Source organism: Nerophis ophidion, linkage group LG15, assembly GCF_033978795.1.
Source record: "Nerophis ophidion isolate RoL-2023_Sa linkage group LG15, RoL_Noph_v1.0, whole genome shotgun sequence".
NCBI lineage: Eukaryota > Metazoa > Chordata > Actinopteri > Syngnathiformes > Syngnathidae > Nerophis > Nerophis ophidion.
Genome location: NC_084625.1, coordinates 37,946,819 through 37,962,647, shown reverse-complemented (window position 1 = coordinate 37,962,647; position 15,829 = coordinate 37,946,819). Strand labels below are relative to the sequence as shown.

At 37.7% G+C, this 15,829-nt stretch overlaps 1 protein-coding gene across 2 annotated transcripts in view; it reads right to left on the bottom strand.

The window, feature by feature from the left end:
* dph2 (diphthamide biosynthesis 2) overlaps positions 1–15,829 on the bottom strand; it is a 19,207-nt gene extending 3,378 nt beyond the window's left edge. Inside the window, exons 1-5 of one of the 2 annotated variants that reach the window (XM_061922137.1) lie at positions 15,681–15,829; positions 14,875–15,040; positions 13,542–13,654; positions 5,035–5,255; positions 3,377–4,045 (exon numbers count right to left, since the gene is read on the bottom strand). In XM_061922137.1, the coding sequence (XP_061778121.1) occupies positions 3,377–4,045; positions 5,035–5,255; positions 13,542–13,654; positions 14,875–15,024 (1,153 nt within the window). In that variant the 5' untranslated portion in view covers positions 15,025–15,040; positions 15,681–15,829. Of the gene's footprint in view, positions 1–3,376; positions 4,046–5,034; positions 5,256–13,541; positions 13,655–14,874; positions 15,041–15,198; positions 15,441–15,680 lie in introns of those variants that run through there. The other variant, XM_061922136.1, reaches the window with a different exon arrangement.

Here is a 15,829-nt window from a genome sequence, read left to right as displayed (position 1 = left end):
GTATACATACATACGAAAGCGCACGTATACATACATACGAAAGCGTACATATACATACAAATGCACACGTATACATACATACGAATGCGCACGTATACATACATACGAATGCGCACGTATACATACATACGAATGCGCACGTATACATACATACGAATGCGCACGTATACATACATACGAATGCGCACGTATACATACATACGAATGCGCACGTATACATACATACGAATGCGCACGTATACATACATACGAATGCGCACGTATACATACATACGAATGCGCACGTATACATACATATGAATGCGCACATATACATACATACGAATGCGCACATATACATACATACGAATGCGCACGTATACATACATACGAATGCACACGTATACATACATACGAATGCGCACATATACATACATACAATTGCACACGTATACATACGTGTACGCACATATACATACATACGAATGCGCACGTATACATACATACGAATGCGCACGTATACATACATACGAATGCGCATGTATACATACATACAATTGCACACGTATACATACATACATACACATATATGCGCGCGTATACATACATACAATTGCGCACGTATACTTACATACGAATGCGCACGTATACATACATACGAATGCGCACGTATACATACATACGAATGCGTACGTATACATACGTACGAATGCGCACGTATACATACGTACGAATGTGCACGTATACATACGTACGAATGTGCACGTATACATACGTACAATTGCACACGTATACATACATACGAATGCGCACGTATACATATATACGAATGCGCACGTATACATACATACAAATGCACACATATACACACACATACGAATGCTACTTACTCAGTGGCCTAGTGGTTAGAGTGTCTGACCTGAGATCGGTAGGTTAGGAGTTAGAATCATACCAAAGATTATAAAAAAAAGGGACCCATTACTTCCCTGCTTGGCACTCAGCATCAAGGGTTGGAATTTGGGGTTAACTCAGCATCAAAGGTTGGAATTTGGGGTTAAATCACCATAAATGATTCCCGGGCACGGCACCGCTGCTACCCACTGCTCCCCTCACTTCCCAGGTGGTGATCAAGGGGATGGGTCAAATGCAGAGGACGAATTTCACCACAGTAGTGTGTATGAGACAATTATTGCTACTTAAATTTTTTTAACTTTAACTTTAATATACATACATACAAATGCGCACCTATACACGTATGTATGTTTACATAAATACGAATGCACATGTATACATACATACATACACGTATGTATGTTTACATAAATACGAATGCGCACGTTTGTATACATACAAATGAGCACGTATACACCCACACGTGTACACACGCACACACGTGTACGTACACACGTGAACGCACACACGTGTACGTATGCGTACACACGTCTGCGCACGTATGCGTACACACGTCTGCGCACGTATACGTACGCACGTCTGCGCACGTATACGTACGCACGTCTGCGCACGTATACGTACGCACGTCTGCGCACGTATACGTACGCACGTCTGCGCACGTATGCGTACGCACGTCTGCGCACGTATGCGTACGCACGTCTGCGCACGTATGCGTACGCACGTCTGCGCACGTATGCGTACGCACGTCTGCGCACGTATGCGTACACACGTGTGCGCACGTATGCGTACACACGTACGCATACACACGTATGCGTACACACGTACGCATACACACGTATACGTACACACGTCTGCGCACGTATGCGTACACACGTCTGCGCACGTATGCGTACACACGTCTGCGCACGTATGCGTACACACGTCTGCGCACGTATGCGTACACACGTCTGCGCACGTATGCGTACACACGTCTGCGCACGTATGCGTACACACGTCTGCGTACACACGTCTGCGTACACACGTCTGCGTACACACGTCTGCGCACGTATGCGTACACACGTCTGCGCACGTATGCGTACACACGTCTGCGCACGTATACGTACACACGTCTGCGCACGTATACGTACACACGTCTGCGCACGTATACGTACACACGTATACATACACACGTATAAATACAGACGTATACGCACGTATACATACACACGTATACGCACATATACATACACACGTATACATACATACGTATAAGCACCTATACATACATATGTATATGCACGTATACATACATATGTATACGCACGTATACATACATACGTATGCACACATACGTATACTTTTGTGTCGTTCTCGCCATTTCCAAGTCTAAATTTGTAGTCCAAGTGTACCAACCGGTCAAAATACGTCTTTGTCTTTCTAATGTCCAGGTGAGAGGCATGATTTATAATCTAGAATTAAATTTGACAAGCAAGGAAGCAGCTGATCAGTCGATCATGTCAACATTGGCATGCAAACTTGTGATCAGGGCGGCGCTATAGTTTGTCTGCGTTAGCGCTTATTATAACAGTATCACTAATACTTGGTTAATATTCAAGTCACCAAATGTAAGTGGAAGTATTGTTTGTTTTGAGTGTTTTTTTGGTTTTTTTATGGGTGAAATAAAGGACCTTTCATTGGCTCCACTGTAAGCCTACTTTTATTTATGTTTACAAGTTAAAATGCATTAAAAACCAATCCGTTCGTCATCCTGTTTTTCATAATGATTGTGAGCTATAGGCAAAATTTCATAAAACGGGCAGCTCACCTTTAAGCAGGGTGTGTTTTGATGGCATGCAAATACTATAGAGACCGCTGATAGTTTTAGTTGCGTCTATCCACTGTCTACGCTGGAAAATAAGGGCCCAAGTTCTGTAGATGTAACACCAAGATGCGAACGTATACATACTTCAAATTCAAACTTCAAGTACAGTCATCTACAAATGACCCAAAAAATATTTGATATTATGGAAAAAGGCTGGCAGATTCCTTTCGGAGCAAAAAATACATTAAAATAACTTGTTTTGATAATACGACAAAATAATTTGGGTAAGTTATTAATAAGATAACAAAAATAATTTGGGTAAGTTATTAATAATAAGATAACAAATTGTTATAGATACAAAAAAGCAAGTTTTTTTTAAGTCCAAAAAAATCTAAATAATTGAACCACTGTTTTTGTTTTGTTTTTACACACAAACAACTTTTAGCTTTCCCTAACTTATACAGTATGGATGTATGCATCATAGCAACTATTAGTTTTCAGCTGTGTGTTTGGAGATATTCAAATGAATATATTTTATTATCCTTTGCTTTGATGGTCTCCATGTGATTGTACGTGAATACAATATTGCAGGTTTTGTCTGATTCATTGTAGCTGGGTGAATGTTTACAAATTATACGTGACTGAGATTAATGATATTGTGGAAAAAGCTGAATGTGAACTAACCTGGTAGAAGATGTCTAAAGTCTGTAACATATTCTTCAGTCCACTTCCTGTTTGGGTTGCAGGCCATTTCCATCTCAAAAGGCGTCACCACAGGTCGATAAAAGTCAGCAGAATCCAACAAGGAGTTTTCAGGACAAGCGATCAAAACAAAAATATCAATTTCCAAAAAGTTTGCGAGTTTCGCAACATTTATTTTTCCCATAGCGAAGACGTACGTCTTCTTGTTGGCCGCGTGTATAACGTCCTTCAACTGCTGGAGGATGGACAAGTAGTCTGACACTCCAAGAGTGCCCACTAAGATGCCCACCACATTGGCATCCTTGGCACGCTCTATGGCATAGTAACGTTTCATCAGAGCACGATTGATATTCGCTGACTCGACTCTTCCTGACGACGTGTTGGGGTCAAAGGAGGTGAAGGAACAGCGGTTCAAGGTCATCATCAAGTTTATTAAAGTTGATCCTTCTTGACCGACGTAAAAAATATTGAAGTCTTTTATGCTCAGTCCCCTCTTCAAAATAAACTTTCTTCCAAAGTAACTTTCTTCATTCGTGTCTTGTTCACTTTTACTTTCAGTCCTGTTGTAGTTGTGCCAACACTCGCTTTCCACTGCGATTTGTGATAACACAACGTTTGGATAAACGGCACTCAACTTTGTCATCACGTCATCTGAGGAAACACGACAAAAACTTTTAGACAGTTTTACTAATAACAACCATCATAATAACTACCATTTTCTAGCACCTATGAACTATATATTTATAATTATACAATAAAGTCATTATATAAACTATACATTATAATTATACAATGTCGTTATCACTACATAAACTATTATTATGCAATATTTTAATTTTATAAACTATGTTTTAAATCTATTTATCACAACACAAACTATATCATACAATCCTCATCACTGAATAAACTATGTACTTATTATTATACAATCTTCATGGTTACATGAAGTATATATGTATCATACATTTTTATCACTGCATGAATTATATATTATCACACAATCTCGTTATCACTACATAAACTACATATTTGTTATTATAAAATCTCATCAATACATAAACTATCCTAACCTATATTTATTATCATAGAAGCTCTTCATCACTACATTAAATCTAAGTCAGTCAGTTTCCACTTTTATGTTTGACTGTTCTGAGACGAGAATGTGTGATAATAAAACGATTTATGTCTCTACATTTGTGCATATTATTTATTAACCTCAATACAATTTTCATACATAAAACAATATTTCTTCCAATGACTACTAAAAATATTTTAAAAATGTTTGATGTGTTAGAATACAGGTTAATATTACCATGCTTTTATTTTGAAGCAGAACAGGAAGTGAGTGTGTGCATTTTTCAATGTTCTGTAATTAGACAGTAGTTATGTTGCTGTCAAAAAACAGATAATTTTTCATGGAAATGACATCTTTGATGCTCACAATTTGTCAACACCGGAGGTCAGCCATGTATGTTGAATTTGACTTAAGTAAAATAAAGTAAATAAAAATAAGATGTAGAATAACTTGATGATTTGGTGCACATTTTTTAAGTATGTTCAGTGGACAGCAATATAATACAATAGTATATATATATACATGTATTTCAGTGGGATGTGTGTGAACATTTGTGTGACCTCACCCATAGCGTGTGTGTATCTGACATCATAGAATAGGAGGATGTTGGCTTGTGTGTCAGGATACAGTTCAGTGAAGGCTGAGGTACACCTGTCCACGTCGAGGTGTCCTCTGTCAAAGATGTACATGACAGGTAGTCTTTTGGTGGGGCTCAGGCAGGCGTGACCATAATGAACCAAGCAGTCTGCCCCTACGTGCTCTGCTGCCACCTCGTCCACACAGCAACTGAATAAACACAAACACATTGTACACACTATTTAAACTTTTACCACACAAAACAACAATTGTGCCATTCATCCATCCATCCATCCATTTTCTACCGCTTATTCCCTTTTGGGGTGGCGGGGGCGCTGGCGCCTATCTCAGCTACAATCGGGCGGAAGGCGGGGTACACCCTGGACAAGTCGCCACCTCATCATGTTTTCTGTTATTTAAAATTATATCTTAAAGCAACCGGATGTAGTAAGTAGACCTTAATATGACAGTAAAAATCACACTGCAGGAAATGGTGTAGCAGTTGGAGAGTAACGCTGCTAATCTGAAAAATACGGAAGTAGAATGAGTAGATAACGACGGCCAAGGATGTTACTTAAACATTTATCCATGAAAATAAGAAGATCCTGATAGTATTTCTGACGAAGAAGGAGCTCGAAGGAGATACCATAGAATAGAAATCAACCGAGAGGGTTTTTTCAGGTCCAATACAGATTATTAGTAGTGTAGGAGGCTGATAACCAATATTTGTACACAATAGTAGTTTGCAGAAAGACCTATTTACACATTAATAAATAAATAAATAAATGGGTTGTACTTGTATAGCGCTTTTCTACCTTCAAGGTACTCAAAGCGCTTTGACACTACTTCCACATTTACCCATTCACACACACATTCACACACTGATGGAGGGAGCTGCCATGCAAGGCGCCAACCAGCACCCATCAGGAGCAAGGGTCAAGTGTCTTGCTCAGGACACAACGGACGTGACGAGGTTGGTACTAGGTGGGATTTGAACCAGGGCCCCTCGGGTTGCGCACGGCCACTCTCCCACTGCGCCACGCCGTCCCTAGTATAGTATACATACATACATACATAGTATACATACATATAGTATACATTAAACAGCAACATTAACTTGTTTTTAAACATTTTTTATCAAATGTCTATGGAAGTAGAATTGTCTCACATCAACTTATATATATCAATATATTATTACATATGCATATATTAATAAATATACAAATAAATAATTTGTATAAATAAACATGTATTTGTAAATATATTTTTGAGATTTGAATATAAATATGCATGATTTTGTATTTGTATTGAACTTTCATATGTGGATCGCTTTTTTGCTTTTGTGTTGATGAGACATTTCTACCACAAACCAGATGCACAAAAAAATATGACCGACACACTCCCCTGACCAACCAGCAGAGGGCACTGCAGCCAGAGCGACACATTGCACTGATAAGAGATCCGTATCTACATGGGGACATAGTCATTAAACGGCATTGATACAATAAAATAAGCAGCTAGCACGGTCTGTCAGATTATTGGATAAATTGGTATTAGTTAATACAACGCTAACATTAGCTAGCTCAGAAAACTATGAATGAAAGTTGTATGTTTTTTATGGTATTTAGTGTTATACTTAACCAACCCTCCAACAATGTCAAAATCTCCCATAAAACAACCTAAAAACATGAATAGTTAAGGCAAAATTTTGCAGCAGAGACCAGCACAAACAAATGGGACACGTTTGGGGACATTTTGACATAGTTGGTGGTGTAGTTATATTTAAAACATGTTAATTACACATTAATACCATAAACCGTTAGGTTCCTCCGAGATTGCCAAAATACCTGTGGTGTGGTCAACATGACGTCATCGTTTAATTTGCCATGATAATATTTTCTTACAAAAGGCTAAAAAATGTATACATACATAAAAAAAAGATCTGTGTTTTAATTATTATTTACATTTTTGTAATGTTTTGCTCCATTTTCAATTGTTCCTGCTTATTGGACAATGTACTTTGTTGAGATTTTTTCAAGCGTAAAGAGCAGGGATGTCAAATGCCAGATGAGTTTGCCAAGTGTAAAATTGAGCTGCATTTTTAAATGAAAGAAGCTGCTGTTCTAAATGTGTCAACTGGATGTCACAATAGCAATTCTGTTAGGCAAGCAAATAGTCAATACTGGGGCGAGCAAGTATACCAAGCAAGAGGTATAAGGTAAAGCGGGGCTGCGACTCCTCCCCCTTCGACCCAACCAAACAAGATTAAAATTAAAAATAGGTCACCCCACTTAAAACGCTACATGAGACCCTGCACATTGATATAGTTCAGTAAAAAGTATTGTCTTCTGTGCAAATTTTAAGAAAGTGAACAGTGAGGTAGTTGATACATAGAAACGTTTTTTTATTAATGCTTTATTTTGCGTTTTGTCCAATCTTAGATGGGCTGTAACCTAACGTTTAATTGCTTTGTAGATGCAGTGAGATTAAGTCTAAATTCATTGCGTTCTTCGTGGTGTTTTTTTAAACTGCACCAATTTTTTCCTCAGAATTTTCGACAAGTGTTTTGTCAAAAGGATCATTTGTGGTATGTACTGTACATTTTCAGAACATGCTTGTTCTATTTTTGGCCAAAGTAAAACAAAGAAAACAATCTGAAGTTGTCATAGTTGTATTTTTAAAGTTATTATGCCATGATTTTACCTGTTCGACTCACATGGGAATAGCTTTTCCCCCCATGCGGACCCTGAGCTAAAACAAGTTTGACACCCCTGGTCTACAGACTTTTAGTGAATTGTTCTTAATTACAAAACGACCAGCAACAAATTGTGCATCTTTTTCTGGTGTTATTGTAGACTGTGCGCGTGTTAAGAGACTCTACTTTTGTCCCACAAGTCCCTGATGAAAATAGAACTGCAGCAAGTACGACGTTACACTTGCTTCGCGCTGCTGCTCTGGTTGGACTTTCTTTCCTTGATATATTAAAGTTACGTACACTTTGCAAACATGTTGAATACGTTCCAGACAATCGCATGTGTCTTGTTTAATTAATCACATCACCTGGTTTCAGCAACGCTGTTTTCGGTGGTCAAAGTCTTTTTTCGGCAGCCAAATTTTCCGTGCATCATTTGGTAAAACTAGAGGTGGGAATCTGTGGGCACCTCACAATTCAAATACGACTCAGGAACTACAATTTGATTAAAATTTTATTATTTATACATCTTTAATTTATGTATATTGATGCAGTTTTACATTTTTCAATTCCACTAAATATGCATTAATCACTTGCAAATTTTTAAATTAGTGCATTTGTAAAAAGAATCACTAAAATTATTCCCATTAGTTATTAAATTAATGGAAATGTGTGCAAAACTGGAACTTAGGTTGCTCACTGCAGTCAGCCAAATTGTAGAACTGTCTGCATTACTTTATTTACAATAAATAGATTAACGTTGAATACACGTGTACTGATCGATTTTATAATTGTCCATGTCACAATTGCAATGCATTTAAAAATGTATTATTTCCCCCACCTCTAGTCAATAGTGCGTATATATAATAGGCTATATATTTCAGACTCATATTGTCACGAACTGCTAGTGGTAATGTTTTATGCTTGCGTGGTTTTGATTTGATGTTCATTTTTCCCAACACACCCTCCGTGCCCAAAAGTGGATTGGCGGAGTATTTTGTGTTCAGGTAAGCACGGACACAATAGTGTTTGCACAGTATATTATACTTGTTGGAATTGGGCCGGATGTAATCATAAGATTGGCAATAAAAGTAAATAAAAGCATCAGACTTTGTGTGACTTTCGATGGAGGCTACAATAAATAATATTACTTTAATTTGGTTTTATCAAAATAACCCTTATTTTCAAGCTGTGGCGGATAATATGTTGCCGTGGCGGTACGCCATGTTTTGTTACATTAAAGGGGAACTGCACTTTTTTTTGCAGTTTTTCCTATTGTTCACAATCATTATGAAAGACAAGAACACATATGTTTCTTTTTAGGATTTTAAAGAAGCGAAAAAAACGTTTGAAAGATGCAGCGAATGGGAGTCACCGTTTAAAAACCTCCAATGTTTTATATACACACTGCAAATCTATATATAATGTAGTCCCAGACACATTCATAACAATGAGTAACATGTACAATATTTACTGTAGTATGGTCATTTTGAGCTGTGCCATAACTAATTCTTCTGCGCATTTATTTCCGTTTCAATAGCAGCGCATTTTTGACTTCGGGCAACAAATATGTGTTCCTACTTACGGAAACAAACAATTATTCTAATCACGGCAGACTTGGTATACTAGGTGACTAAAACATGCATTATTTTCAGTCAGTAAAGATTGGTGTCGTATCGCATTGTGTTGTCCATTACAATGTCAAACACGATTCAGGTGCTGATGTAGGAGCCAGCTTATCTCTCGCCAGAGCTTGCTCACGGTAGGGCTGGGCGATATGGCTGTTTTTTAATATCTCTGTATTTTTAGGCCATATCACGATACACGATATATATCTCGATATTTTGCCTTAGCCTTGAATGAAAACTTGATACATATAATCACATAGTATGATGATTCTGTGTCGACATTAAAACATTCTTGTTCATACTGCATTAATATATGCTCATTTTAAACTTTCATGCAGAGAGGGAAATCACAAAAAAGTCAATTGACCAAAACTGTATTTATTAAACAGTTATTAGCAGGTGACTTTTCAAATGATGCTACATGTTAGCAGTAATGCTACTTTTGGTAGCAACGCTTGAGCCCCACACTTGACAAATTAAAGTTGTCTATTCGACATCTCCCAGCTTGAAGCCAAATCACCGCCAGACGATGGACCCCCTGCTGTTTTTCTTGGGAATTAATTCTTCCTTCATTTGTTACCAGATTCACACCTTCTTTCTCTCGTATTACCACTCGCATGGCTTTGCTACCATCACAGCTAACATTACCCTTGCTGCTACCTCTGTGGTCCGCGAGGGCGTATACGTATGTGACGTATTAGGAAGGTGCGCTTACTGTCTGTGAGAAGGAGACACAAGGAGTGGGAAGAGCCTGTAGTGTAATGCCAGCAGTTAAAAGCAACTGCGTGAAAACGTATACTCGAATATCACGATATAGTCATTTTCTATATCGCACAGAGGCAAACCTGCGATATATCGCCCAGCCCTAGTAGAAAATATTGGAAACGCAAGACAGCCATAATATTATGTTCTTTACAAGTGTATGTAAACTTTTGACCATGACTGTTCATATATATTTGAGGTAGATCAAATCAACTTGAAGTGAAGTGAATTATATTTATATAGCGCTTTTTTTCTAGTGACTCAACGCGGTTTACATAGTGAAACCCAAGATCTAATTTTTATATTCAAACCAGTGTGGGTGGCACTGGGAGCAGGGGGGTAAAGTGTCTTGCCCAAAGACACAATGGCAGTGACTGGGATAGCGGAAACGGGGATCGAACCTGCAACCCTCAAGTTGCTGGCCCGGCCGCTCTACTCGCTTGGTCTTTTGATAAGTAGCACGCCTGCTGAAAAAGTGTGGGCACACTTGGTTTACATGTATAACTTTCTCTGATGCTGTCACAGAAAGACTGTTTTCCAATTTTGTAAAAATGTGTGGAATAAATGTTCATTTCTGTCAACAAATATCTGCGTCAGCCTGCGACACGTTTCATTCAGCACGGTGTGGTGTCAGGCAGGTGGCTGTTGCAAACAAAACAAATACCTGTGCGAGCAGATATTGCCAAACATGAACAACATCAAATACAACACACTCCTCACAGACAACAGCTTGCAGTGTACTATAGCTAATATACTGTAGACACATAATGTGTTGCTTTCATTATAACACAAAGCTTTTACTTTTTGGCAGCTCCTGACATATTTGCTTTTTGTATTTTTGGTCCCATATGCCTCTTTGAACATTTTAGGTGGTTGACCCCTGACCTATTCCATAAATGGAGATATCCACCAATGTGGATAAAGTGTCAAACTCCAAACAGGTCATTTGGAGCAAGTTTAGAAGAAGACAACATTATTTTAATATAGGGCTGGGCGATATATCAATTTTCATGATATATCGCAGGTTTGTCTCTTTGCGATATATAAAATTACTGTATCGTGATATTTGAGTATACGTTCTCACGCAGTTTCTTTTAGCTATGGGCATTACACTACAGGCTCTTCTCGCTCTTTCCTGTCTCTCCTTCTCACAGACAGCAAGCGCACTTTCTTACATACATCACATATTGTCACATCATACGTCACATACGTATACGCAGAGGTGGGTAGAGTAGCCAGAAATTACTTTAGAGATGATTACTCAAGTAAAAGTAAGAAGTAGTCACCCAAATATTTACTTGAGTAAAAGTAAAAAGTATGTTGTGAAAAAACTACTCAAGTACTGAGTAACCTGTTCGTTTAATGACGGCAACCAGTAAAGCACAAAAACAAAAAATTGCAATGAACAGATTCACAGCCAGGAATATCTCTTAAGCAACTAAAACAATAATGTACATTAAATAATATATATTTGGTTTTACACTGTATTGAAAAAAAAATTGAAAATGAATTTTACCTTTGCAAACTCATTATACTATTGGCTCAGTTTTTTAAACATAAATGTAAGTTTCTCAATACCCGACCTGTTTTTTGTGCCTTTAAAAAAAGATTTAGAACTTTACATTAAAACACTCTACCTCTAACAACCAAAAAGCTGTGAAAACGATAATGCTGTGTTCCAAATGTAAGTTATTTACTGAGATTGAGTGAGCATATGGCTTTGCACTTTGTTTATTTTATGTATATAATTTTTTTTGCTTTCTATTTTAGTTACTTTGAAATTACAACCCCCTGGCGCTGTTTTGTACGTTTTTTATACTGTTTTGTACTGTTTTTGTACTTTGATTATTATTTTCAACTGTTTGTAAATGTTGAAATTTATAAATAAAGGTTTATAAAAAAAACATTTTTTTAAAGTGGGTCTGTTTGATTGGTGAAACGGAGTCAAACATCACCAGTGACTGCATTTGATTGGTGAAACGCAGACATGTGATAGATCCGACTTTGAAGGTCTGTCTGGCAAACCAAACAAACAAAGTGTGCATTAACAGATCGATAAAAATCAGTATCAATCAATCAATCAATGTTCATTTGTATAGCTCTAAATCACTAGTGTCTCAAAGGGCTGCACAAACCACAACACAAACCACTACGACATCCTCGGTAGGCCCACATAAGGGCAAGGAAAACTCACACCCAGTGGGACGTCGGAGACAATGATGACTGAGAAATTCGGAGAGGACCACATATGTGGGCAACCCCCCCTCTAGTAACGAGTAGCGAGCTGAATGTAGATAAATGGAGCGGAGTAAAAGTAGCGTTTCTTTTCTATAAATATACTCAAGTAAAAGTATATTACATTAAAACTACTCTTAGAAGTACAATTTATCCCAAAAGTTACTCAAGTAGATGTAACGGAGTAAATGTAGCGCGTTACTACCCACCTATGCGTATACGTCCTCGCGGAGCAGAGAGGGATCAGCATGGGTAATGTTACCTGTGATGCTAGTGGAGCCATGCGAGTGGTAATACGAGAGAAAGAAGGTGGGAATGAAGGAAGAAGTAACTTCCAAGAAAGACAGCAGGGGGTCCATTGTCTAGCGGTGGTTTGGCTTCAGGTAAGAATATGTTGAACAGACAACCGTAATTTGTCAAGTGTGGTGCTAAAGCGTTGCTATAAAAAGTAGCATTACAGCTAATATGTAGCATCATTTGAAAAGTCACTTGCTAGAGAATGAAGAGTGTTTGAAACTCAGCATGACAACATCTCCATTTGGTGCCACACCAACAAAATGCCGAGGCAAACATTTCCAGATCAACACCGTATGAAAAAAATAGTCAACAAAATAATTTAATATCGTCCGTAGTAACCTACCACATAGCGAAGGACGAATACTATTTGATTTCCTATTATGCAGCTCATTTTTATTTGACACTTAAAATGTCTCTGACAATCTTTCACTTTCTGTTTTGGAAATGACATGAACGTTTGTACCACTGCTTGATAACTGTTTAATAAATACAGTTTTGGTCAATTGACTTAGTTGTGATTTCCCTCTCTGCATGAAAGTTTAAAAGTAACATATATTAATACAGTATGAACATGAATGTTTTAATGTAGACACATAGAATCATCATACTGCTGTGATTATATGCATCAAGTGTTCATTCAAGGCCAAGGCAAAATATCGAGATTTATATCGTGTATTGCGATATGGCCTAAAAATATCGAGATATTAAAAAAAGGCCATAACGCCCAGCCCTATTTTAATAATATCTCTGCCATGCTCCCGAGGTCTTTAATATTTTCTGCACTTATGGGGATTCCAAATACACAAAAACAGGTAACCACGGATTAAAGAAAGTTAATTTTACATTACATGTTTAAAATACAATATTTTGAAAGAAACCTACCTGCCATATGATGTATCTCCTAGAATGAATACTTTTGTTTGAGTAGTTCTCTCTATCTCAGCTGCAACGCCAGTGGATTCATGCAGGAGGTCATCAGGAAACTGCAAGGCTACCTTTAATATATAATGATATATTTCAAAATACAATTGTCATGTGTGTCTTACCCTCAAAGTCAGGGGTCGGGAACCTTTTTGGCTGAGAGAGCCATGAAAGCCACATATTTAAAAATGTATTTCCGTGGGAGCCATATAATATTTTTTAACACTGAATACAACTATATGCGTGCATTAACGGAGAAGCAGTTCTATAGAAAATGGATGGATGGATTTTTAAGTAACACCAACATTTTTAGAGTATAATAAGTCTCTTATTCTTCTTAATGACATTGTCATTCTGAAGCTAACCATCCATCCATCCATTTCTACCGTTTGTCCTGTACCCGGTGGGAACCTGCACAGTCACGGGGAGAACATGCAAACTCCACACAGAAAGATCTCGAGCCCGGGATTGAACTCAGGACCTTTGTATTGTGAGACACACGCTCAAACCCCCCTTCCACTGTGCTGTCCATAGTAGTGTGTGTGTGAAAATTTATTATTGAAATATTGATGGAGAGCAGGTCTTGTTGTGAATTCAGTTTTTGAGATGCTCTGCAATTATAATTAATAAAATCCTTTCAAGACCGATGTTTAGGAATTTCGTTGACTAAATCTAAATTAATTTAGATGACTAACCCATGACTAAAACACATTTTGGTTAAAAGACTAACTGAAACTTATTTAAAAACCTGTCAAAATTAACATTGGTGAACATTTTTCCCTTTAAAAACACTGAATTGTAAGGTGTTTTTTTTATAATATTTACTTGAAACAGTGGTTGTCTCTGCATAATTATTTGCACATAAAAATTTATGTTTGTAGTAATGAATATGATTATAACATTTTAACATAATGTTTGTGTTCAGTTACAATAATAAATAAAATACTTCTTACCATTAATGCAAATTCTTAAACGGGTTCGGTAGAAAACGAATGGATGGATTAAAAACACATGAGAATTTTTTATATTTCGAACGTTATTTTTAACACTATGATTACCAGCGGAATTATTCATTACTTATCGTGTCAAGCAATGTCAGCTAAGATTCATCTGAGAGCCAGATGCAGTCATCAAAAGAGCCACATCAGGCTCTAGAGCCATAGGTTCCCTACCCCTGCTCAAAGTATAATCCAAGACACAGTTGTCATCTTTGTGTACATTCGAGTATATTCCAAAACACAATTATCATGTCTGTGTACAATTTATCAATGACAGTTTCTGTTTATGTCTTTACCTTGTCGAAGTGATTCTGACAAATGAAGTCACAGGTCTTATTAACTTGGTAAAATTCATCAAGCTTGTCCAGAGGAGTTGGTTTCTTTACTTGGACGTCAAACTGACGCAGCATTGCAATTTCCGAGCTGCTACTGAATGCATCAGCCATGTCTACACGGGAAGCACTGCAATCATAGTAAGAATGACTTATAATGGTTGCGTTTCCAGTTAAATTTAACCAAACATTGACAACTTTAACGTTGTTTGGACGCAGTACGATCAACTAATTTGGTGTTTTGTTAACAAGACACTGACTTAATCACAATTCACAGCCATTACTTACGTTCTTTTGGTATATTTCGCTTATCGGCAAATGTTACTCAATCCGTCTGCAGTTGTGTTACTCGTCAATTTTTATGTACAACACCCTTCCAAGAGTGTTCGAATTACATTAACTAAGTATTAGATTGGCTAAAAAATATTTTGACCTGCACATGTTTTATCGACGATAGCATGGCACATTTTCGGTTTTTCTTCTTCATATGTGCAGTTACAAACAGCTTTTCTCCTCTTAGGTGCATTACCGCTGCCACCTTCCGGATTGGAGTGGGAACCGGGAAAAAAAAAACAGTATACCCTCCTAGAGTTTAGACTTCCGTTTCCTCTTTTTTCAAAATAACATGAGAAAGGTGGCATTACAAATATCGACAAATCAATCAGTTGTCCAACGTTTTTAAACGTCAGTTCCAAAAATGATTATGTTATAATCGGCATTACATAAATGCCTGGCTAGAACGCACATCCATCCAGCCTTCAATTTCCTACCGTTTGTCCCTTTAGGGTCGTGGGGGGTGCTGGAACCTGTATCAGCTGCATTCGGGCGGAAGGCGGTGTACACCCTGGACAAGTCACCACCTCATCACAGGGCCAACACAGATAGACAGACAACATTCACACTCACAATTACACACTAG